The sequence below is a fragment of the Cyprinus carpio genome, chromosome B22, assembly GCF_018340385.1.
Source record: "Cyprinus carpio isolate SPL01 chromosome B22, ASM1834038v1, whole genome shotgun sequence".
NCBI lineage: Eukaryota > Metazoa > Chordata > Actinopteri > Cypriniformes > Cyprinidae > Cyprinus > Cyprinus carpio.
In genome coordinates, this window is record NC_056618.1 from 4165864 (window position 1) to 4189095 (window position 23232).

At 38.1% G+C, this 23232-nt stretch overlaps 2 protein-coding genes and 1 long non-coding RNA gene across 3 annotated transcripts; 2 read left to right on the forward strand and 1 right to left on the reverse strand.

The window, feature by feature from the left end:
- The first annotated feature begins 2279 nt into the window (after positions 1-2279).
- On the forward strand, positions 2280-5192 carry LOC122141756. Its single transcript, XR_006158079.1, has 2 exons — positions 2280-4423; positions 4498-5192. It is a non-coding gene; the product is annotated as an uncharacterized LOC122141756 (long non-coding RNA).
- Positions 5193-5629: 437 nt separating this feature from the next.
- Positions 5630-11038, forward strand: wdr77 (WD repeat domain 77). The gene is made up of 10 exons (XM_042749976.1): positions 5630-5839; positions 6727-6912; positions 8475-8616; positions 8695-8744; positions 9037-9107; positions 9189-9243; positions 9404-9475; positions 9557-9665; positions 9836-9904; positions 10671-11038. The coding sequence occupies exons 1-10, from the start codon at positions 5755-5757 to the stop codon at positions 10792-10794; spliced, it is 963 nt and encodes a 320-aa protein (XP_042605910.1). The 5' UTR covers positions 5630-5754; the 3' UTR covers positions 10795-11038.
- LOC109096403 (proline-rich protein 36-like) lies at positions 10997-19224 on the reverse strand. Its single transcript, XM_042749975.1, has 5 exons — positions 19056-19224; positions 17606-17694; positions 15090-15177; positions 12809-14933; positions 10997-12104 (listed from the first exon to the last, which is right to left on the reverse strand). The coding sequence occupies exons 1-5, from the start codon at positions 19132-19134 to the stop codon at positions 12005-12007; spliced, it is 2481 nt and encodes an 826-aa protein (XP_042605909.1). The 5' UTR covers positions 19135-19224; the 3' UTR covers positions 10997-12004.
- Positions 19225-23232: the final 4008 nt, after the last annotated feature.

Genomic DNA, 23232 nt, shown 5'->3' on the forward strand with positions numbered 1-23232 from the left:
TTCATAAACAAACATTCCAAAAGATTTATAAACACAGATATAGACGTTCATAGACAGAACGGTTCATAAATATTAATAAACACATATTCGTAAATATCGATAAACACAAATATAGACATTCATAAGCTCATACATACATATTCATGAAAATTGATAAACACATAGACATTAAAAATGCATAAACACACATATAGACATTCATAAACATTCAAAGACACATAAAGACACTAATAAACACATAAATATTCACAAACATATGGAAATTCATAACCACATAAACCCACAAAGACATTCATAAATATCATAAACAACCATATAGATTCATGAATATTTATAAACATATATAGACATTCATAAATACATTTACACACATTTAGAAATATTGATAAATATATATATACATAAACATTTGTAAACACATAGATATTCATGAACATAAACATTTATGAACACACATAGACATTAATAGACATATATAGACGCTAATGGAATTCACAAGCACACGTACATTCATAAATATCATAATACATATATATATAGACATTCATAAATACATATACACACATTAAGAAATATTGATAAACATATATAGACATTAATAAACATTCATAAACACATATAGACATTCATAAACATTCATAGACACATGTAAACACTAATAAACATAAATATTCATAAACGTACAGAAATTCATGATTACATTAACATTTATTAATATTCATAAATACACATAGACATTCATAAGCACATGTACATTCATAAATATGATAAACATTCATAAATATTCATAAACACACACATACACATTCATAAGCACACATTCAGGAATATCATAAATATTCATAAACACACATAGACATTCATAAATACATATATACTCATTCAGAAATATTGATAAACATATATAGACATTCATAAACATTCATAGACACATGTAAACACTGATAAACATAAATATTCATAAACGTACAGAAATTCATAATCACATAAACATTTATTAATATTCATAAATACACATAGACATTCATAAGCACACGTACATTCATAAATATCATAAACATTCATAAATATTCATAAACACACATTTAGACATTCATAAATACATATACACACATTCAGAAATATTGCTAAACATATATAGACATTTTTAAAAATTTTTATAAAAATATATAGACTATTAAAAATTATTATTTTTAAAAATGTTTTGAGAGATTATTTTTAAAAAAATTTTTTATTATTATTAAACACACATAGACATTCATAAGCACACGTACATTTATAAATATACATGTACATTTATAAATAAATATTATAAATATCATACAAATTCATAAACACACATATAGACATTCATAAATACATTTACACACATTAAGAAATATTGATAAACATATATAGACATTCATAAACATTCATAGACACATATAAACACTAATAAACATAGATATTCATAAATGTAATTATATAAACATTTCTTAATATTCATAAACACACATAGACATTCATAAGCACACGTACATTCATAAATATCATAAAAAATTCATAAACACACATATAGACATTCATATAGACACATATACAGACATTCAGAAATATTGATAAACATATATAGACATTCATAAACATTCAGACACATATAAACACTAATGAACATAGATATTCATAAACGTAATCACATAAACATTTATTAATATTCATAAACACACATAGACATTCATAAGCACACGTACATTCATAAATATCATAAAAATTCATAAACACACATAGACATTCATAAACACATATACAGACATTCAGAAATATTGATATACATATATAGACATTCATAAACATTCAGACACATATAAACACTAATGAACATAGATATTCATAAATGTAATCACATAAACATTCCTTAATATTCATAAACACACATAGACATTCATAAGCACACGTACATTCATAAATATCATAAAAAATTCATAAACACACATATAGACATTCATATAGACACATATACAGACATTCAGAAATATTGATAAACATATATAGACATTCATAAACATTCAGACACATATAAACACTAATGAACATAGATATTCATAAACGTAATCACATAAACATTTATTAATATTCATAAACACACATAGACATTCATAAGCACACATACATTCATAAATATTCATAAACACACACATATAGCCATTCACACAAATGTGTGTTTGATCAGAGACACAGTGAGTGTGTTCAGAGTGTGTCCGTCTCTTTAAGAACTGCAGGAAACTCCCTCCACAGAATCACTACAGCAGTTTGTTCTGTTGGTCTGGAAATAATCCGATTAATGTTGCCATTCACTCTGGAATTTCCAGCCACTCACACTCACATGCTCTAAGAGCCGCGCTAATATTCTCTCCATCATAGTGTCTGCTCTGAACATCTGAACTCATGAACACCTAACACACGCTAATATTCACATGTTCACTCCATCGTAACGACTGAACTCATATCACGCACGCTAATGCTAATAATACTCATGTAAGGCTCTGCTTGACTTGTTGATGATAACTTGGGTGATGGGTGGTTGACAGGTATTGTGTGAGTGGTTGCTAGGGTATCGTGAATGGTCGCCAATGAGTTGCTAGGATCTTCTGGGTTGTTTCCAGGGTGTTGCTGGGGTGGTTTAGGTGGTTGCTACTTGCTAGTGTGTTTTATATGGCCACTAAGGTGTTCTGGGTAACTGACAGAGCGTTGCTAGGAGTTATGGGTGGTTGCTAGGGTGCGTTGAGTTATTGTCAGGGAATTACTATTGAGTAATGGGGTGGTTGCTAGGGTGTTTGCCTGGGCATTGCTAAGGTACTATAGGTAGTTGCCAGGGAGTGGCTATTGCATTCTAAGTGGTTTTTAGTGTTCTGAGTGGTTGCCAGGGTATTATGAATGGTTACTATGGTGTTCTACATGGCTACTAAGGTTGTCCGGGTGTTTGCTAGTGCAGGGCATTGTGGGTGTTGCCAGGGAGTTCCTATAATATTCTGTATTGTTGCCAAGGTGTTGCTGGGGTTTACAGGTGGTTGCCAGGGAATTGCTAGTGGGTTATAGGTGGTTACTAGGGTGGTTTAGGTGGTTGCTACATGATAGTGTGTCTTATTTGGTCACTAAGGTGTTCTGAGTAATTGACAGAGCGTTGCTAGAGTAATATAGGTAGTTGCCATGGGTTATTAAAGTGTTTTGGGTGGTTGCCTGGGTGTTGCTAGGGTATTATGAGTGGTTGCTAGGGTGATCTACATGGCTTAGTTTTCAGGGTTGTTGCCAGTGTATTACTAAGGTATTGTGGGTGATGCCAGGAAGTTCCTATGATGTTCTGGGTGGTTGCCAAGGTGTTGCTGGGGTTTACAGGTGGTTGTCAGGGAATTGTAGTGAGTTATAGGTGGTTACTAAAGTGTTCTGGGTAGTTGTCATGGTGTTGCTATGGTAATATAGGTTTTGGGTGGTTGTTCCTTGCTGTGGTGTTTTATGTGGTCGCTACAGTGTTCTGGGTAATTAATAGAGCATTGCTAGGGTGTTATGGGTGGTTGCTAGTGTGTTCTGGGTGTTGCTAGGGTACTATAGCTAGTTGCCAGGGAGTGACTAGGGTGTTCTAAATGGTTGTTAAAGTGTTCTGGGTGGTTGCCAGGGTGTTGCTAGAGTATTATGAGTGGTTGCTAGGGTGTTCTTTTGTGGTTTCAAAGGTATTTTAGGTGGTTGCTAGGGTATTATGGGATGTTGCAGGTGAAGTGAATGTTTGTTTAGCCCCGTTCACACCAAGAATGATAACTATAACGATAACGATATTAGCGTCCACATCAGCGAACGATATCGGCTGTAAGCGCACGCTCGTCTGCTGCTTTAAATTCTCAAGCTCGTTTGAACAGGATTGATTCTGATTGGGCGTCAATGTTTTTATCCTTCATCCCAACGATATCTTTTATCTGTGCCTTTATCGTTATAGCTGCTATTTATTAATACTGAGAGTGATTTTTAGAACTGTATCTTTATCGTATTTCTATATAGTTATCGTGCTTGGTGTGAACGGGCCTTTAGGGTGATACATTGTTACTTAGTGTTATTGGTGGTTGCTGGGGTATTATTATGGGATGTTGCCTTTTTTAAAACATCGCAGCTGAGAATAAAATAGAACAGAATTGAGCTGAATGTGTGACGCAGTGGTCTCAATAATGCAAATAAAGCAGTGCTGATCCAGACACAGTGACCGTGGTGAACGTGTGTGTGTGTGTGTGTGTGTGTGTGTGTGTGTGTGTGTGTGAGGTCAGCTGGAGTCTCTCCCAGCAGGCAGCTGATCATGTACCTCATGTCTCTGTGGGCGGATTCAGTCAGGATCGGCTGTATAAAGGCTGAATAACAGCATTACAGTCTCACAGAGCCGAGACGCAGAGCCGGACTTCAGCAGGTGAGCAGGCAACACTCGTGTATGATAGTGTTTCATGTGTTCTGATGATCAGCTGAACCGTGTTCTCCACACAGATCCGATCCTCATGGAGAAGCTGCGGGAACTGGTTCTCTTCATCAGAGAGGTGTTGAGGCAGAAGCCGAGCCGGGGTCTGCTGAAGGTCTATTTGGTGGGCTCGCTCCTGGCTGTCCTGGGCTCAGTTTTAGGGCTGCTGGAGCTGCTGTTTCAGCCCTTCAGCTCTGAAGAGCCGGAGATCAGCTCTCTGATGACCCGATGGGACAAACACAAACTCTCTGAAACCACGCTCAGAAGCTCTGCTCACCGGATACACGCCTTCTAGACTCACTCCAGACCCGTCCCGCGGGAGGAATGATGTATACATCACACTAAAGACCGGGTCTGAGGTGGTCTGAGTGTTTTGTATTTAGACATGCACATCAATGACTTACTGTTTTACAGTAATTTTTCAGATCCAGGTGTTTACATTGTTTTATTTACTTTATATTTATTTTCAAACCAATAAAGGACTTAGAACATGAACAGTATAACAGAACATGAAGTGCATTCCTCAAGTTCTCATTTGGTAATAAGCCAGATAAGCTGTTATTTTACTATTTTATGAAAGTTCATTTTACTGACAGAGTGTCTGTGTCTACTATAGAAATAATTCAAGTGTAAAAATGCATTATAGGATGGATTTACAAAAATGTACATCTAAAATGGGTTTGCGTTCTATCGCGTTCCCGAGAATAAAAAACTTTGAAATATATTGAGAACATTGAAATATATTCTCCCACTTCATTTTTTAGTTAAAAAAAATATTATCAGTTTTGCGTTCCCTCTCACAAGTTTTTCAAGCGAACGCAACGTTCCTTCTTTTGTGAGAACGCGAAGCACTGAAATGTTTTTTTTCTCCTTTTATCTAATTTTTTATTTTCTGTCAGAAGGATGCATTTAATGTAAAAATGGAGCTAGCGTGACACCTAGAGGAGAAAGACTGAGTATTTATAAATACATTATATAAACACACATTCCTCATCAACGAAAGATCTAGCGCATTTGCGTACTGAATGTTCGCATTTTTATCATAATCATAAAATAATAGTTACATATCGTAATTTATATAGCATATCTATAACATCACACATAAAGCGTGGTGTTTACATTTGCAGCTCTTATTTTGAAACGTCTTCGGCTTTTATTTTGAAGCGTGTTCGGCGCCGGAAGCGGAAGTGCTGCGTACTCACGCGTGTCTCTTTCATTCATTGCGGGAGCGAGTTTGCTGGAGTTGAGTGTGGTATTAATAATCATTAGAGTCATCAGAGCTGATCATGATTAAAGAGAACTGCTGGAACATCCCGGTGAGCGCTCCGGCGTGTATGGAGAGACACCTGGACGCGGCGGATTACAGAGCAGGTCAGAATAACGCTAGCCCTAGCCTCCTCTGCACGTGCGAGGCTTTCTATCACTCCATAAATCAGAAGATACCGCCAGCAGACCAGGTTTATGAGTGATGTATGAACAAACCCCTGTGCTGCTGAAGAGGAGAAACAAACTCATTTTGAGAAAACATGCCTTATAAACAAGTGTTGTCATTTATATCTATCAGTCTAATAAAATAAACACTTTCCTTTCCACTAGTCTAAAAAAAAACACTAAATGAAAAGTCAAGTAACCAAAATTGCCCAATGCATGAAAATAAAAATAAAACAGTGTCTTACCTTAAATATAAGAACATTTTAACTGATTTATTTGTAATTACTTTAATTATTACACTGAATAACACTGATTATTTTACTTTGCTCCTAAAGGTTATGTTGTTAAAATATATTTTTATTGTTAAAATGACATCTTTACTCGTAATAACGAGATGTTATGTCATTAAAATGACCTATTTTTCTTGTTAACGCGACTTCTTTTCTCTTAATAACAAGATGTTGCTTTAAAACGACATCTTTTCTCATAATAACAGGATATATGTCGTTAAAATCACATCTGTTTCCTGTTAAAACCACATCTATTCTCGTAATAACGAGATGTTATGTCTTTAAAATTACGCCTTCTCTTATAATAAGTTGTTGTGTCATTAAAATGACATTTTTCTCGTTACAACAACATCTTTTCTTGCAGTATTGAGATGTAATATAACATCTCGTTATTACAAGAAAATGTGTAATTTTAACAATATCTCGTTATTACGACACAACTGAGTGGAAATAGTAGTTTGTGTGTGTCAGCAATTAGTGTGTGTTGTTCTTATTGAGTTTGGATGAGGCCGTGGTAACTGTTGGTGTGTGCTGTAGATGGCGCTCTGCTGCTGGCCGCGTCCAGTCTGGCGGGCCGCTGCTGGCAGGGCTCTCTGTGGGTGTACACTGACCCTAAACTGGCCCCCAGCGAGGGCTTCTGTAAGGCGGGTGTGCAGACGGAGGCCGGGGTCACGGATGCGCGGTGGATCTCGGAGCGCTCGCTGCTGCTGGCCTCAGACGCAGGTACAGAGACACACCCTTCTCACCCTTCACCACACGCACCGCGCTGTTACTGAGTGTGTATGGACATGTGTCCCGCAGTGACGCCACTCTCACGAGAAGCACTGCGGTGGTAAAACCACGGTGCAGTGGTGTTTGTATTGTACTTCCAGTAATACCATGTACTCTCCTTGATGTTTCTGTATGTTATACCATGGTAATATCATGGTTTGTAGGCTTGTACCATGCAAATACTGTGTTTTTGTGTTATTTTAGGGCTCAAGCATAAGAATATTGTTTTAACATCTTCCATATAAATACTTGTACCAAGGTTTTATCATAATTTTTAGTAGACATTTACCATGAAAATACCATGGTTTTTTTTTTTTTTTGCATTTGGTCAACAATAATTATTGTGCTTTTCTAGAGATCTAACATTGTAATATTGTGCTTTTTGACATGTACTGTATTAATATAATATAATTGGTTTTGGACATATACTGGGGTTACAATAATATTGTGTTATTCTTGCTTTTTAGTAAATGTATTATGGTATTAGTTAGGTGCCAGCTTCTGAGCATCTACCAGGTTATCATCATAGTTTTTAAACTTGCACCATGGTAATACCACGTTTTTGTGGATGATCCACAATAATATTGTGTTATTTGAGGTTTTTTACTATGTTTCTTTTTTTTAAAGATACTAGGGTTTTATTGTAGTTTTTGTGGATGTTCAAAAGTAATATTGTGTTGTTTAGTATTTTTTTTGGAGATTTACATGATATTGTCAGAAATACTGTATTTTAGTAGGTTTTTGTACAAGTACTGGGGTTTTTGGACTTGTACTATGGTAATAGCATGTTTTTGTGGATATTTAATGATACTTTTGTGTTATTTTAAGCCATATTTGCATTAGTATTACCTGGTGACCATTTGTAATAACTGAGGAGGTTGTCTGTGATCTAAAGTAAACATTCCCCTGCAAATTTTGGACACTCACCATTTCTTTACCAGGTTTTTAGGCATTTACCATGGCATTACCAGGTTTTTGAGTTTCTACCAGGATTTTATATCCTAGTTTTGTGAACATTTACTATGGTTTTGCTATGTATATTTTAGGACGTTCAACTATACGTTTTAGTAGTTTTTGCAAAAGTACTGGGGTTTTATCTTAGTTTTTGGACGTGTACCATGATAACACCATGATTTTTTTTTTTGGATATTTAACAATAATATTGTGTTATTTAACCCTTTTTTGGACATAAACCATGGTATTATTAACATTTTGGACATATACTGGTGTTTCATCATAGTTTTTGGACTTTTACCATGGCAGTACTGTGTTTTTTGTGGATGTTTAACAATAATACTGTGTTATTTTAGATTTTTTGGACATTTACCCTTTGATTACTAGGTTTTCAGGCATTTAACATGGCATTGCCAGGTTTTAGAGTTTCTATCATGGTTTTATATCCTAGTTTTTGATCATATATCTTTGAATTCCTAAGTTTTTGTGTTACTATCATGGTTTTCTGTCATGTTTTGGTCCTGTGGCGTGGTGTTCTCTGATATGTGTGCTGTTGTCAGGTTCGGTGGAGCTGTGGGAGCTGGCGGAGGACGAGCGGCTGCTGATGAACCGCTTCACTCGTCTGGAGCATGATGACGTGGTGACGGGTGTGAGTGTGAGCGCCGGCGGGCGTCACGCTGTCAGCTGTAGTGTGGACTGCAGGTCAGTAGGTGGCGCTGTGAGTCTGTGAGAGTCTCGTCATGATCTCAGGGCACTCAATCTCTCTCTCCTCTGTTCCAGGATCAAGGTGTGGGATCTGAACCAGGAGACCGTCACCAGCTCCTATAACGGTGAGCAGACAGGAAGAGATGTCACTGCAGATTAAAAACAGATTAATAGATAATTATCTCTGTCTTGATCAGTGTTATTTTTTTATTCTTACAATATTTTAATAGATGTCAGTAATAAATAATATATTTGATTATGTATTGCAGTTGTACGTAAATATTTCTAAATAATTTTTATTATTGTTATTCATGTTTTGTAATTAATGAAAGTTACAAATCTAACTCTTAGGTGTCTGTGTGTCTGCAAAAGTAAATCTGTCTCTATCTTGTGTGTGTGTGTGTGTGTGTGTGTCAGCTCACTCTCAGCCGGTCAGCAGTGTGTCGTGTTCTCCTGTTGACGAGTCTCTCTTCCTGTCATGTGCTCAGGTCAGTGTCGTCACACACACACACACACACACACACACACACGTGTGTTTGAGTGTGTAACCGTCTCACTCTCTCCTGCAGGACGGACGGCTTCTGCTGTGGGACCGACGGAAACCCAAACCCGCCTCTCGCCTGGGTACACACACACACATACACACACACACACACACACACACACACCACAGTATCATGAACTCAATGCTTTTAGTCTGTCTGGCCAATCTAAAGTGAGATCCAGCTGGGCACTCAGTCACTTCCTGTCAGGAGAGACCTAACTTCCTGTCCATTTCATTTAGACGTGGTGTCTCCCAGCTGCAGCCCCACGGCCGTCGCCTGGCACCCTCATCAGAACAGCACCATCGCATACGGTACGGCTTCATTTCCCATTATATGCACTGCTCAGTCCCATGATGCTTTGCTGATGTTGACGTGTGTGTGTGTGGTATCAGGTGATGAACTGGGTCGAGTGACTCTGAGGGACCTGCAGACGTCGGACAGCGCGCGGACGATAAACGCTCACAGCCGCCGCGTCTCCAGACTGACGTTCTCCTCCGACAGGTACGGAAGAATATACTGTAATAGTTTGATGAGTGAATCAGCCTGTGAAGCTTGCCATATTGTAAAGTACGCCGGACTGTAAAGTATGCTGTATTGTGAATTAGTCTGTGTTGTTTGGTATGTTGTGAGGTGGGTAGTGTTTGGTGATTATTATGGGCTGTCACTTCCAGTTCACCCCTGCTGGCCTCTATCAGTGACGACTGCTCCGTTGCCGTGGTTACTGCAGAGCTCAGAGAAATGTGAGTATTGTCACATGCCTCTCTCCTCATTGGCTGTCCTGCACCAGCCAATCAGAATGCAGGAAATCCACACACCCCGAAGTACATGAAACTGACAATCATTAAACGGTTTTTGTGGCTTAAATATTTTAATACATTTAAATAAAAACCATTCTGTAATAAACACACACATATTAAATATAAATATTTTATATGTATTAGTACATTTTGATTGAATGTATTGATAAAATGGTTAGTTAGAAACAACTCATTTTATGGACAAAAAATGAAATATGCATGTTAATTTATATTTATAATACTTAAATCTTATATCAAATTAAATAAAATTGAAAGAGTTGTAGAATTTTTTGGAAATTATGTGCAATATTTTACACACACACACACACACACACACAAAAAATGAAATATGATTTAATTGTTTCAATGTAATACAAATATTTAATAAGAAAATTAAGATTTATATTGTTTAAAAATATTACATATATTAAAGCATTTATATAAAACATACATACATACGTGTATTATATGAATGTGCCTAGTGTAATGAAATAATGATTTAAAAAAAATCTAAATAGTAAATAAAATCTAATAGTAATATGTAGTAAAATTATTACAAAATATAATTTGTGTCTCTTTTTATCTATAACCTTTTTTTTTTGTTTAAACAGTTACAAAATTATTTAAAGCACCTTAACATTAACATTTAATTGAAGTGCATTTATATCTCAGAGCGGCGATCTGAGTCTGTTGTGTGGTCTGTGTTTAGTTTCAGGGACCGGCGGCACCAGGATTTCGTGCGTGGCGTGTGTTGGGTCCCGGGCGGCTCGGCCGTGTTGACCACCGTGGGCTGGGACCATCAGGTGCTGCACCACAGCGTGTCTGCGGCCTAGTGCATCATGGGAAACCACATCAACCTCCAATTCATCCCCATTTCTGTTGTTCCGTCACCATCAAATAATGATTCATGAGTTAAATACATAATCATAGTAGGATCAAAATTAAGAACATGCAGAAAATGTCTTTTTTAATAACAGAAATGGGCATGAATGCTGTTCTCTTCTCATATTTGGGCAAGGAAACATATTTCACACGTTTCACAAGTTTCACTGTTTAATAAAGTTTCTGTCATCTGTATATTTATGCTCTCGCATATTTTTATTACACTGTATTGTGGTTATATTCTTTCTTTAGGGGTAACAAAGGGTTAAATATCCAAAACAACAATTGTCCTACAAATACATTTACAGATTATTAAAGCACAATTATTGACCTATTGCATTTGTCTCTGACGTATATCACACAATTAAACCTGTGGAGATGTGTGAGATTTCCATAAAAACGTGTTTGTAGCAGATGCTAGCTTATTTCTTCAGAGGCACTTTTAACCAGTACATTCATGCAAAAACAAAGTTTGCATTATTTCTTCTTTGAATCTTTCTTAAGATTAAAATAATAACTATGCAAAGCAGCAAAAGCATTTTTCTTCCTAAATAAGAACCACCAGTAATGTGTTCAAGGCTTTGCAACCATTTATAACAGCGTTTTGATCAAATTTGAAGGCTTATTGTATACTTTTTTTAAGTTCATAAAAATACATCATGTTTTGACCTGGAAAAAATCCAGCACCACTGAAAGAAGCCCTCATATCGAGAGCTATAGATTAATATTGTACATTAATGATTAAAAACATTCAAAAATAGTATGCAGAAGTTACAATTAAGAACTGGTGTTATTAATTTCTAACCTGATTAAACAACTGATTAGAAACTGGATTAAACAACTGAATTAAATGAAAAGGTTTGACATTAAAATGAGTTTCCGTGTAGATTATGAAACATATACAGGCACAGTTGCTCCATTGATCAATCTTAGCAGCTCTAGAAAGTCTGTGATGAAGCTGTGGTCATAAGAGTTCGGCAAAACCTGAATATACTGACAGCTGAAGAAACATCCAGGGTGAAAGTTAATAGAGTAATACTTCAGCAACAGCAGTAATAAAGCTCCAGACCGGGTGCAAAACATTAAATGTCTGTCAGGTAGGTGCATATGTACAGGTAAGGCACGTCTCTGGAATAATTCCTTTCAGGAATGTTCTCTGGATCAGGACGAACCGTCTTTGATAACGGGTGTTATTGGTTGTTTGGTTCCTGGTCTTACAGTGAATGACGTTCCAAACTGCTGTTTGGTTGATTGTCCGTTACTGAAAGATAAAGAAGAGTCTCATTATTCTTAAGTAAAGACTTTAAATACAAAGTACTAGAACCTCAAATAACTGCATTTTGATTTCAATTTAACCAGTAATTCCTCAATATTACGAAATATTTTTGTGGGCCTCGGCTGGATGAAAACCTGGTAGGTACATGTATGCTGCATGCTGTTGTGTTTTAAGTTTCTAAATATATCAACTTAAGCAGTTTCATATGCATTGTAAATCATAAATGTCATGGAAACAGCTGTTGAGTGGTGTTCCAGTATCGGAGACAGTTTATTTATCTTCCTGATGATTCATCTCAGCTATGTGCATGTGCTATGAGGGAGGCGTTGACTGTGATGACAGTCATGTGTAATTGTGTGCATTATTCCAAAGAAAAAAACTGTTACATAATCGTTCTGTATGTAATCTGATGTCATTAAGTCTCTTATGGAATCTTGTTTCCGCCAGTAAAAACTAAATAAATAGGTAGTTGCCACTTTTTTTCCTGTAATTGCATCTTAATGTCTCCCAACTGTAATTTTATACAATGTGGATCTTTAATTTTCCCTGTTGATAAAGCCCTGCATGACATTTTTCCTCAATTTATGTCATGTTTCACTCGAGTACTGCACATTGCAGAAGTTAAGCAGATTGTGAATATCATTTCATGTTGACTTTAACCATGTCACTTGTGTTAACTTTTAGTTTACCTGTTCTGGGATTTAGCTGAAGTGGCCAAATTTTGAGCTTTTTTGGCTGCTTTGCTTTCCAGCTCCTTCATGTCCACTCCACGAGTTTGCGTCGGCAGGGTGGCACTGCGGTTTGTCATAGGATTGTATGTGGCAGGGGGCGACGTGGCCTCATCATCAGACAGTGGAGAGTTCCAGTCATCTCCATAGTTCTCCACCTCTTTGACAGCCGAGAACTTGGGGTCCATCTCTAGCATCTTCTTTTGCAGGATACTGAGAAGTGTCGCTTGGCTAGCGGAGACAGATGGAGGCACTTGTGCAGGGGGTTGAGTGGGTTTCATTTGAAAAGGTGGTTTGGATTGGGGCTGGATATTTGGGGGAGGTCCTGGGGCCTTGGGAGGAGAGCTGGGTGGTTTAGGCTTGGGTGAAGTGAGGGGCCCATTGGTGACAGGAGGTGGGGTCGGAGGTAGGGAGGGTTTGGCAGGTGGAAAAGCAAAAGAAGTATGGCTTGGCGTGGGACCATTTATGATGGGAGTAGATAAGGGTTTAGAAGGTTTAGGGGCAGGTTTTACAGGGGTAGCAGGAGCCGGGTGACTTGGAGGGGGGCAGTTGATGAATGTAGCAGGTGTAGAAGGTAAGAAGGTTTTAGCAGATGGAGGGGCACTTTTCACAGGCGGAGCAGGAGCGGGGTGACTTGGTGGGGGAACTGGAGGTTCCTCCTCAGAGTCCGAGTTGGCAAATTCAGGAGGCGGTGGAATGAATTCTCCAATTTCCACACCTCTAACAGGGACACCCAGTCCACTAACCGAGCTATTCATTGGGCTTCGTAGAGGGGTTGAGCTTAGCTCTGGCTTTGAGTGGGATATATCTGGAACGTCGACTTTGGTTGATAGCGAGGTGAGTGGTTGCGTGTTTGTGGTGGACTTTAATTGTGCATTGGGACTGTCTGGTGTTGAGTTTCGAGGAATGACGGTGAAGGAGTTTGGTTTTTCTTCACTAGGTTGGATCACAGAACTGACTGGCTCTGTTGAGTTACTGTTCTGTTGGGACAGAGCAGTTCTCTGCTTATCTCTTTCCTTTGCAGCCATCAGCAAAGCCAAAGGTGAAGTTGAGGTCTCTTTCTTTACTGAACCATCTGCGCCCCGTGTGTTGAGATGTCGGTGGTTCAAGATAGGGCTGTACTTGCGAGGCCTGCCAGGGGATGCAACTGGTGTCACCACCTGCCTAACATCAGGTATCCTTTTCTCTATTTTGGGCGAGACTTTGATTGGTGCTGGTACCTCAGTGGGGATGTTCTGTGTCAGTACAGGCTCAGGATTTATTTTGGGCTCTACCTTGGCTGGTTCACTTGGTGCTTGTGCCATGTCTGGCTCGTCATCCTGTAGATGAGAGGCGGAGCTGTTCCTGCGGGCTGGTTTGGTTGGTGGCACCTCAGATTGGAACGATCCAGGATTTTTCCCACTATTCCCATTGACTACACCAACCGTGTTTCCAGCAGAATCTTCCAGCAGCAGGATGGACTGGGCCTTTTTTTCCCTTTCTGTCTGCCCGCCAAGTAGTGTGCTCTTCTGCACGCTGTAGAGTTTGGCTGTGTTCTGGGGGTTGAAGCTAGATGGTGTTGTGTTTGAAGCAACAGATGGCACAGGAGCTTGGGACACGATGTCCAGATTTGGTATGGAGGACATTCGGATGGGTTTTGGAGGTGCTGTTTTCTGAGCTTTTGAAAGAACAGGTGATGCTTTCACCGGGGGTGGAGGTGGGGTGAACTTGGGGCAATCTGGGATATCTTGAACATCAAGACTAGAGAGAGAACCCCTGAAGCTGGTTGTTTCCGATGGAGGTTTTGGAGGAGGCATTGGAGGAGGTTTGAGGGAGGCCAAGTCTAAATCTGCACTGTAATCGGAACTGGTTAGTGATGGCGGTTTTGGGGGTGCCATTGGAGGGGGATGCAGGCTTGCACGGTCTATAGAAGGGTCCATTTTGCCAGAGAACTGTGGTGAGGGAGGGATGAATGATGGAGGTGGCGGGGCTGAAAAAGAAGGAGGGGGTGGAGGGGCGGAGCCAGGTGGAGGCGGTATAAATATTTCCCCCTGGAGGAGGTCAGGGACGGAAAGCATCCTTCCATTTGGGAGGTTTGTAGTACTTCCTGCAAAAAGACAACATGAAAGTCAACCACAGGTTCATTAAACCACCTCGGCATGTTGAAAACATTATTTACTGGCTACCATATTTATGTTCTAGTGTTCCCTGATCAAAGACAAGAAGTTAACTATTCCCAGCCAGTTCTGTGTTGTGAACTCACCTGTACCATTTATCTTGGGCTCGTTAAATGGCGGAAGAACTGGTACCTTGGGTGTTGGAACTGCAAAGCCTTGCACACTCTCAGACGACTAGGATTTAAAGAGAAGCATTTGTCAGCTGATTAAAGGAGACTGTTAGAAGGTAAGGGAGTCTACAGCAATAACACACCTTGTATTGTAGAAGCCACTGAGTCACAGTTTGAATTTCTAGGCACTAAACCAACCAGTTTCCCTGAATTATTCAGAGAGCTTATGACGTTCAAGGTTATGGATCCTTTCTCTCGACTTAGCTCTTTCTTTCCTCATCTTTATTTCTCTTAGACATGCTTAAACTGTTGAGGAACTGCAGGACCCATCCCGATTACATACACTTGGGATGAATAGGGTGAGATAATGTTCCAGATGTGTGTCTGTAAATCAGGTTTTGGGCACTCCTCACCAACACCCCATAATGTGAATGATTGTTATGAGACATTACGGGAATTTTCCAGGAACATTCAGGTTGCTAAAACAAATGCACCGAATGTCATATCTTTACAAAACAGAGCATAACCTGTGTCTGATAAAAGTCATATTCAGAAATAGTTTTGACAGTCTTTCCTTATAGACAACTTGAGCTGGATTCAGCTTGTCTTTCATTCTTGTCCTTTCAGTTCTTTGACATGCAAAAGAGGACACACCCCTTAAACGAGTGTTTGTGTTTCAGGTTTTGCGCTCTTTATGGGATCATCTCGCCAGAAAAAAACACAATCTGATCAAACCTTCAGGTGTGGACGTCCTCATAAGGAAAAAACAGTGACCTTATACCATAACTAAACATTTTGAAAGTATTTTTCATATATTTATTTTAGGTGTTTTGCGTTTTCATTATGATATGAGCGTGAAGAGCAGACAGGAAGCAAAGTGGGAGAGAGAGGAAAGTGGGATTGGGAAAGGTCCTCAGGCCATGTAGAGGGTTTTTTTTTTCACTTGTTTGATTGTCCTGAAGTCCTGAATCAAGCATCTGCCACCCTAACCCTAAACGTTTAATACTTACCCCAAGTATGAGCCATAATAATAGTAGCACTTAGCAAATGCCACGGGATGTGTGTATGTCTGCCTGATCTCTTCTGTACACAAACCAAACGTGTGTATTCAAAACAACACCTGCAGGTTTGGATAACTCGGCCGGCACAAACCCGCATCTGCACTCCGTCTAACCTCAGCACGGAAAGAACGGAGGAACATCTGAATCATCAGGATCCTGATCTCATGAGGTGAACAAATGAGTCGCTCGGGTCTGAACACGCTCAGACTGTAAATTACTGACACAGTGTGATTGTGTTTGCTGTGATGTGGGCATCACCAGGGTGATACAAACACAAAACTGATGATGTGTGTGTGTGTGCGCTTTGTTCTGTCAGAGTGAAAGTATGTTTACATGTTGAGGGTGTGTTTGTCCTGAAGCTAAAGGTGTGTCTTTAGCAATGTTTGCACAGGACGATTTCAGAACATTTCTCTCAAGACTTCTATTATCAATGAAACAATTAAATGCAAAACATACAAGGCGCACCAAAACACATTCAGATTGTGTCGTAATTGATACCGGCACTATATTTGATTACCATTTTCATATACCATGTTATTTACATGGTACTCCAAGGTACTTAAAAATACCACGGTATGACCATAGTACATTGCCAAAAAAAGACACTACTACTATAGGCCTACATGTACAAAAACAAAATAATACCATAGTGCAAAAATACAGTATTACTATGGTACGTGTCATAAAAGCATGATAATACTATATTATTTTGGTGACCTCAACATTAAAAAATTACAAAAAAGTAATTGGTGCAGTGTGCATTTACAAAAGTGTACCATGGTTTTACTATATCTTTTGGACATGTATTATGGTTTTACCCTGTTTTTTGGACATGCACTATGGTCTTAGTCTGTTTTTTAGACATGTACCAAGGTTTCAGCCTGTTTATTTGGACATTTGCACTACTACAAGCATTATGGTATTGTATATGTATTTTGGTAGTACCTTGGAGCCTGTGGTATTATCATAGAACATGTCCTTAAAAACATGGTAATACTATGGTAACTGTTTTGCAAGTGGCCCAAGCAATAAAAAAACAACAACAATGTTTTCAAGGAGAAAGTACCATGGTGGTATTATGGTACAGTGATAATTTACAAAAGTGTACCATATGGTTTTACCTTGTTTTTGACATTTACAGTGTTTTTGGCTTGTTTTCAGACATTTATCAAGTTTGTACCATGTTTTTCAGACATGTACCATGGTTTTAGTCTGTTTTTGGACATTTGTAATAATAAAACCATTATTGTATTGCATATATACCTTTTGATGCCATAGTACATGTCCAAAAAAAAAAACCTACTATGGTATACTTTTTGTAACAAGTGACCTTGTTGAATACCATTTTATATTGAATCCACTTTACAAGTAAGTTAGAGATCATCTCATGAGTCAAGTCTGGTCATGTGTAAGGCATGATTTGGGACGTACCGTGAAGTGTTTGACAGTAGGACGTGAGCGCACTTTAGCGGTTCCAGACTCGGGGATGGCAGCTGAGTCCAACACCAGCTCCACTTGATCTGAGAAAAAAAACAGAGACCTGTTATTCACGTAGTTAACATGGTTTAACTAGCAACCCGTGTTGTTCAAAGTCACTGCTCAAGACCACGTGACCACTAAAACCACAGAACAACAGGTTCATCTGCAGCGTAATGTCTTCATGACAGGTCAAAGGTCTGGTTTGTCATATCACACATTCTTGAAAAAGCCAAAAATAACTCTGACTAAACACAAACTCCTATTATTCACATGAGATTAGTATAAATTAAAACAAACACTGGAAGTTCACTTCCTGTTTGATGTTTCTTATCTAATCTAATTGCATTCATTTTAGGGTCCAATAAGGATTCGAACGCGAAACCTTTGTGTTCCCGGTATATGATCTGTCTACAGTCTCATAACCTGTGTTTGCTCATTAAGAACTTTAAACGTGTTAATGATGTAATTACCAGAGACTTGCTGACCTCATTGTCGTCAATCATTACAAACAGTAAGCTTGACCTGAATTATGACAGCAGATGTTAGTGTTTTTAAAGTATATGATCTTCCTTCACAATCAAACATTGAACGAAGAATAAAAATCCAAGTATTAGTTTGTGCTTTGAGACAGAGTTTCATAAAAATGAAAGTGTGTTTCATATGTTAATTACAAAATATTAGCAATACTACGGTACTTTGGTAGTAAATCCATGCACAGTGGTATTTACATGACTACCGTGGTACATGTCCAAAATACAATGGTAGTACCATTTTTGTAACTAAAATATGGTATTACCATTATTTTACATACACAGAACCACTGTGGTACCATGGTAAAAGTCCAAAAACATTCTACAGCGCTACATGGCTAAAACACAATGGTAGTACCATGTTTGTAAGTGTAAAAACATGGTATCACTACTGTGCATATTCTAAACCAATATTTATATGTCCAAAAACAAACATGGTATTATAATGGTATATGTACGAAAACATAGTACTATAATGGTTTATGTCCAAAGAAACATGGCATTATCATAATATGTCCAAAAAACAAAAACAAAACAAACAAAAAAAAAACAGTAGTTTTCTGTGAGTGTAATCGGACACGTAGCTATTTGTCGGGTCACGGACCTCCGGATCAAAAACAAAGGTATTTGTTTACGGTTTTGCGGTTATTCTGTCAGAAAATAAACAGGTTTTTGCAACTCACTTAATTTCATACACAAACTAATCCAGAGTCTGTTTTAAAGGTTATTCGTGTCTTTAAGAAACTGTTTCGCCTTTAAGTGTGACGCGCGCGTGCGCGCTCTCCTCAACAAGGTGCAAAGGTCGCGCGAAGAACACTTTAATAACCTGCTATCATATCTATTTAAACTACACGAGACTGAATCTCTCTTACCCATGTCCTTGAACTCCACATTGGTGCCGAATAGAGACTGATTCTTCCGACCCAGGAAATTGAGCGATCCTTTCTTCATGATTGTGAGGAGAGTGATTGTATCCGCGGGGATTTAAATCAGCGTGATTTCATGATTTCAGTTTTAGCGGCAGCTGACTGTGAGCTCGAGTCCGTCACTGATTCAGAGAAACACTGAGGAGAAGAAAATGGCCCCGCACCTGAACCGCCCTGAGACCCCGCCCACTCAGAACAGGTGAACACGAACACACACACACACACACACACACACACACACACCCTCAGTGTTACTCACTCTGCTCTCTATTAAGGTGAATGAAACCCAAATATTTGCTGTCATGGTGAACTTGAGTCTCGTTCAGGAATCAGATTTACAGTGCTAGTGTTTGTGTAATTATTACGCTTTGTTAACTTGTATTATTAATTTTATAACAGTTTTTGTACTCTCTATGTTTATTACGTTTACATGTTTAATAAACTATCATTTGACTTAGTATATAATTTCTAAATAATATATTACATTTCGTCAGTAATAAACATGTTATAGCTAAGGCGTGTAATACATTTACTATAATATTTAGATATAATTAAATTATATTAACTTGTCAAATATGTTACGTCAAACGGTTTTGTTAAATTGAAATATGTATAATTGATTAAATATGTAATGTTTAGTATTAGGCCTACATTTTATCTAAATTAAACAAGTACATTTTTTTATAAGTATTTTAATATAATATTTAGATACTTGTTTAATGTATAATAAATAGAGAACTCATGTTTATAAGTTAAATGATTGATAGTTTAAATTATTACATTAATTTACATTGGTCCTGTTAATTGTGCCGTCCATTATAGATGTCTGAGAATAGACTCTAGAGTCCATTAAATGTCACTCATGCGTTTCAGATATCGTTATGGGTTTCAGATGCTTTGAAAAGCCGAGAAATAAAATGACTCAGTGAATCACTGATTCCAGAGAGTCAGTGTGAACTATAGTGAATCTCAGCAGAGTTGTGCAGAGAGTCAGGCCCCGTTCACACTAGTGCGCTGCGTTTCAAAAACGATCTCCGTCTACACTACACAACCTAAAACACATGTCACGTGACCATTCATGCAGGGCCAGCCATAGATATGAATAGGTAGATACGCAGAGCAAATGTGAGCAACCATGCCATCGTTTTCAAAAGTCTCCGTTTTGGTCCGTTTACACTGAAACGCAACCCTGGAGTTTTCAAACTAAAACGGGGTCTCCAGCGTTTTCAAAAATCTCCGTTTTCGAGCGTCGAAAATGCCGGAGTAGTGTAAACGAAAGGCGTAACCGTAGCAAAAGTTAAGCATTTTAAAACGAAAACGCACTAGTGTGAACGGGGCCTGAGAGCGAGAGGGGCGTATCCCTTCATTCCCAGTCGCCATGGCAACAGAACACGCAAACCTGTCTGTCCTGTTCCTCCTGGTTGTCATGGCGATCTGAGAATGTTCAGAATGCGTCGCAGAGTTCCGTCGTTCGGCTCTCAGGAACGTTTCACACATGCTTCACATGATTTACGATCGATGATTCCCATGATGCCTCACGGGCCTCTGCTCATCCATCATCATCATCATCACTTTCATCAGGAGGTGCTTTATTAAAGGGACATTAACACTGTCATTTACAAGTTGTTCCAAACCCGTGTGAGTTTCATTCTTCTGTTAAACAAAAGAAGGTATTTTGAAGAATGTTGGGAACCAAAGAATTGCCAGTAGACATTGAATTCCATAGAATTTTTTTCCATTCTGTGGAAGACTTTGGCTACCGTCAAAGGTGTAGGTTTAATTCTGCATTGGTGGGGACGTAACAGCAGACCACAGACATTTAGTTCTTTGATCAAACTTATTGCTACACTGTTAAATACAAAATGTTAAATATCTGTGAGAAAACTTTTTTTTTTTTGTAACCATCTTCAGGAGAAAACTTTTTTTTTTTGTATAAACTGAATACGAGAAGTTGAGAAAATGCAAAAATCTCCTAAAGCTGGTTGCCTTAAACTTTTAAAACTTTTTAATTTTTTTACAGTGTAGAGACAGATTTTGTAGTGTTTCTGCTAAACTCTACACCCTTGAAAATCATAAGCGATGTCTGACTTTGAAAACTATAATTCTCTCCTTAAATAGCTCAAGCTCAAACAACAGATTCATGAGTTAATCCAAATATCACAAACAGCTTATGGACGTAATTATAATAGAAGTCAGACACTGAAGTGAGTTACTGTTTCTGTCTCTTCTGAGGAAGATTCATTCACTTGTTTTGTACACAGAGACATTTTGCTCAGAATTATTGATGTTTATCCGATCTCATTCTGTACATGTTTTCTTTCTGTTTTAAAAACATTTCTTTGGAATGTTTTAAGACTCAAAAGAGAATATTGAAAAATATAACTTAATTTGTTTCATGCTAGTTAAATTTCACATTCATAGACAGAATTCTGGCTCTAAATCTCTCTTTTCTTTAATAAGAGTTGATCTACGTGAAACTATCCAAAGTTCTGTTCATCCCAAAGCAGTGATAACTGCATCTGTGCGTCCTCTTAAGGTATACACTTATTTTATCTATTTTTCTTTTGTTTAACCTGGCAACACCCTTACAAAAATTAACCATTTACTACAAAAATGGACAATAGGTAAAACATGGTAACCACAAATTAACAACGTTTTTAATACTCTAACCATAGTTTTACAATGATTTTTGGTTTAACTGTAGTAAAACTGTGGTTATGCAAAATAAAATATATAAATAATACCATTGTTACTATACTTTTACTAATAAAACCATGATTTTCTTAAGGGATTTGTATTTGTGTTTTCTTTTTTCTTTCTTTATTTTTTTTATTTTTATAACTGTGCTGCCTTAATGTTTTTATGTTTTGTACTTTTTAATAAAACAAATAAATAAATAAATAAAAATCCGAAGAAACAAATGATTCGTGAACCTATTCCGAAGTTCGATCTGAATCAAATGATTCACGATCCGCGCTGATCTGAATAATAAATCACGAACCATTTTAGAGTTCGGATCGTGAATCAATCAATTCGATTCGCAAAATGATTCGCAAACCCTCTACCTCGCCGATCTAAACCAAATGATTCGTGTTGCGTGGTTTGAAGTCCCGAAGTGAATCAAATGATTCGCGATACGCGATCCGATTGGAGTGAATCATTTTGCAAAGCAATGGTTTAACTGATTGGGAGTCGAGTCACCCATCACTACGTTTTTGAATGCCTCTTTTCTACCATAGCAATATTTGCTCCAAATAAAGATTCATTTGAAATAAATGCAATTGTTTACAAGATAAACATCACTTATAAGCAATATTTTTTACTTGTGCATCATTTTTAATCAAGCTGTAATTTTGTCAAATCAAGCAAGTTTGAAAATATGATTTAAATCTGTACACTCACTGAACATTGTAAGTTAACTAATTAAATATTCTTATTTTCAGAATGTCTGCATTAACTATGAAAAATCCATTTGTGTTCGTTGGTTACCTGAGAACTCGTGGAGATTCTAGAATGAATGTGTTGTCATGGTGACGTCCCTGTGATGTCATCACAGACCCTGAACTCAGACCAGACGCTGATGGACAGACAGAAGACGAGTACTTGTGCTGATATGATGAAGATGCAGACGAGAGCAGAAACCCAGCGGACTCGGGTAAGAACCTCGTTTAGATTCAGTATTTCTGATATTAGTTTGAGATAGTCATGTGTTCATTCATTAACCAGGCTTCAGTGGAGATGCACGGCTCCATCAGATCTATGGGTTCGCCTCCTAACGCTCCTCCTGAGCATCTCCAAACCCATCCAGACCCCAGCGGAAACTCTCTGAGACCCTTCTACACGGCTCAGAAACCTGCGTGTGGCTTCAGCTTCTCCTGGAGGACAGACCACAGACGCAAACGCAACGGCCTGCAGGCCTGCGACCCGGTGAAGTGGAGGAGCCAGCGTGTGTCCAAACCACAATAAACCTGCGTTCATTTACCGCACGCTATCTGTGTCGCCTCACTCAGCTTTACTGGGTTATACATACAGCTGACCGTAACCATTAGAATATGTTTTATTAGATTGTCACATAAAATGTTTGGAGAAGATAATAGTTGCACAGCTATGCTCTAGCATCAGG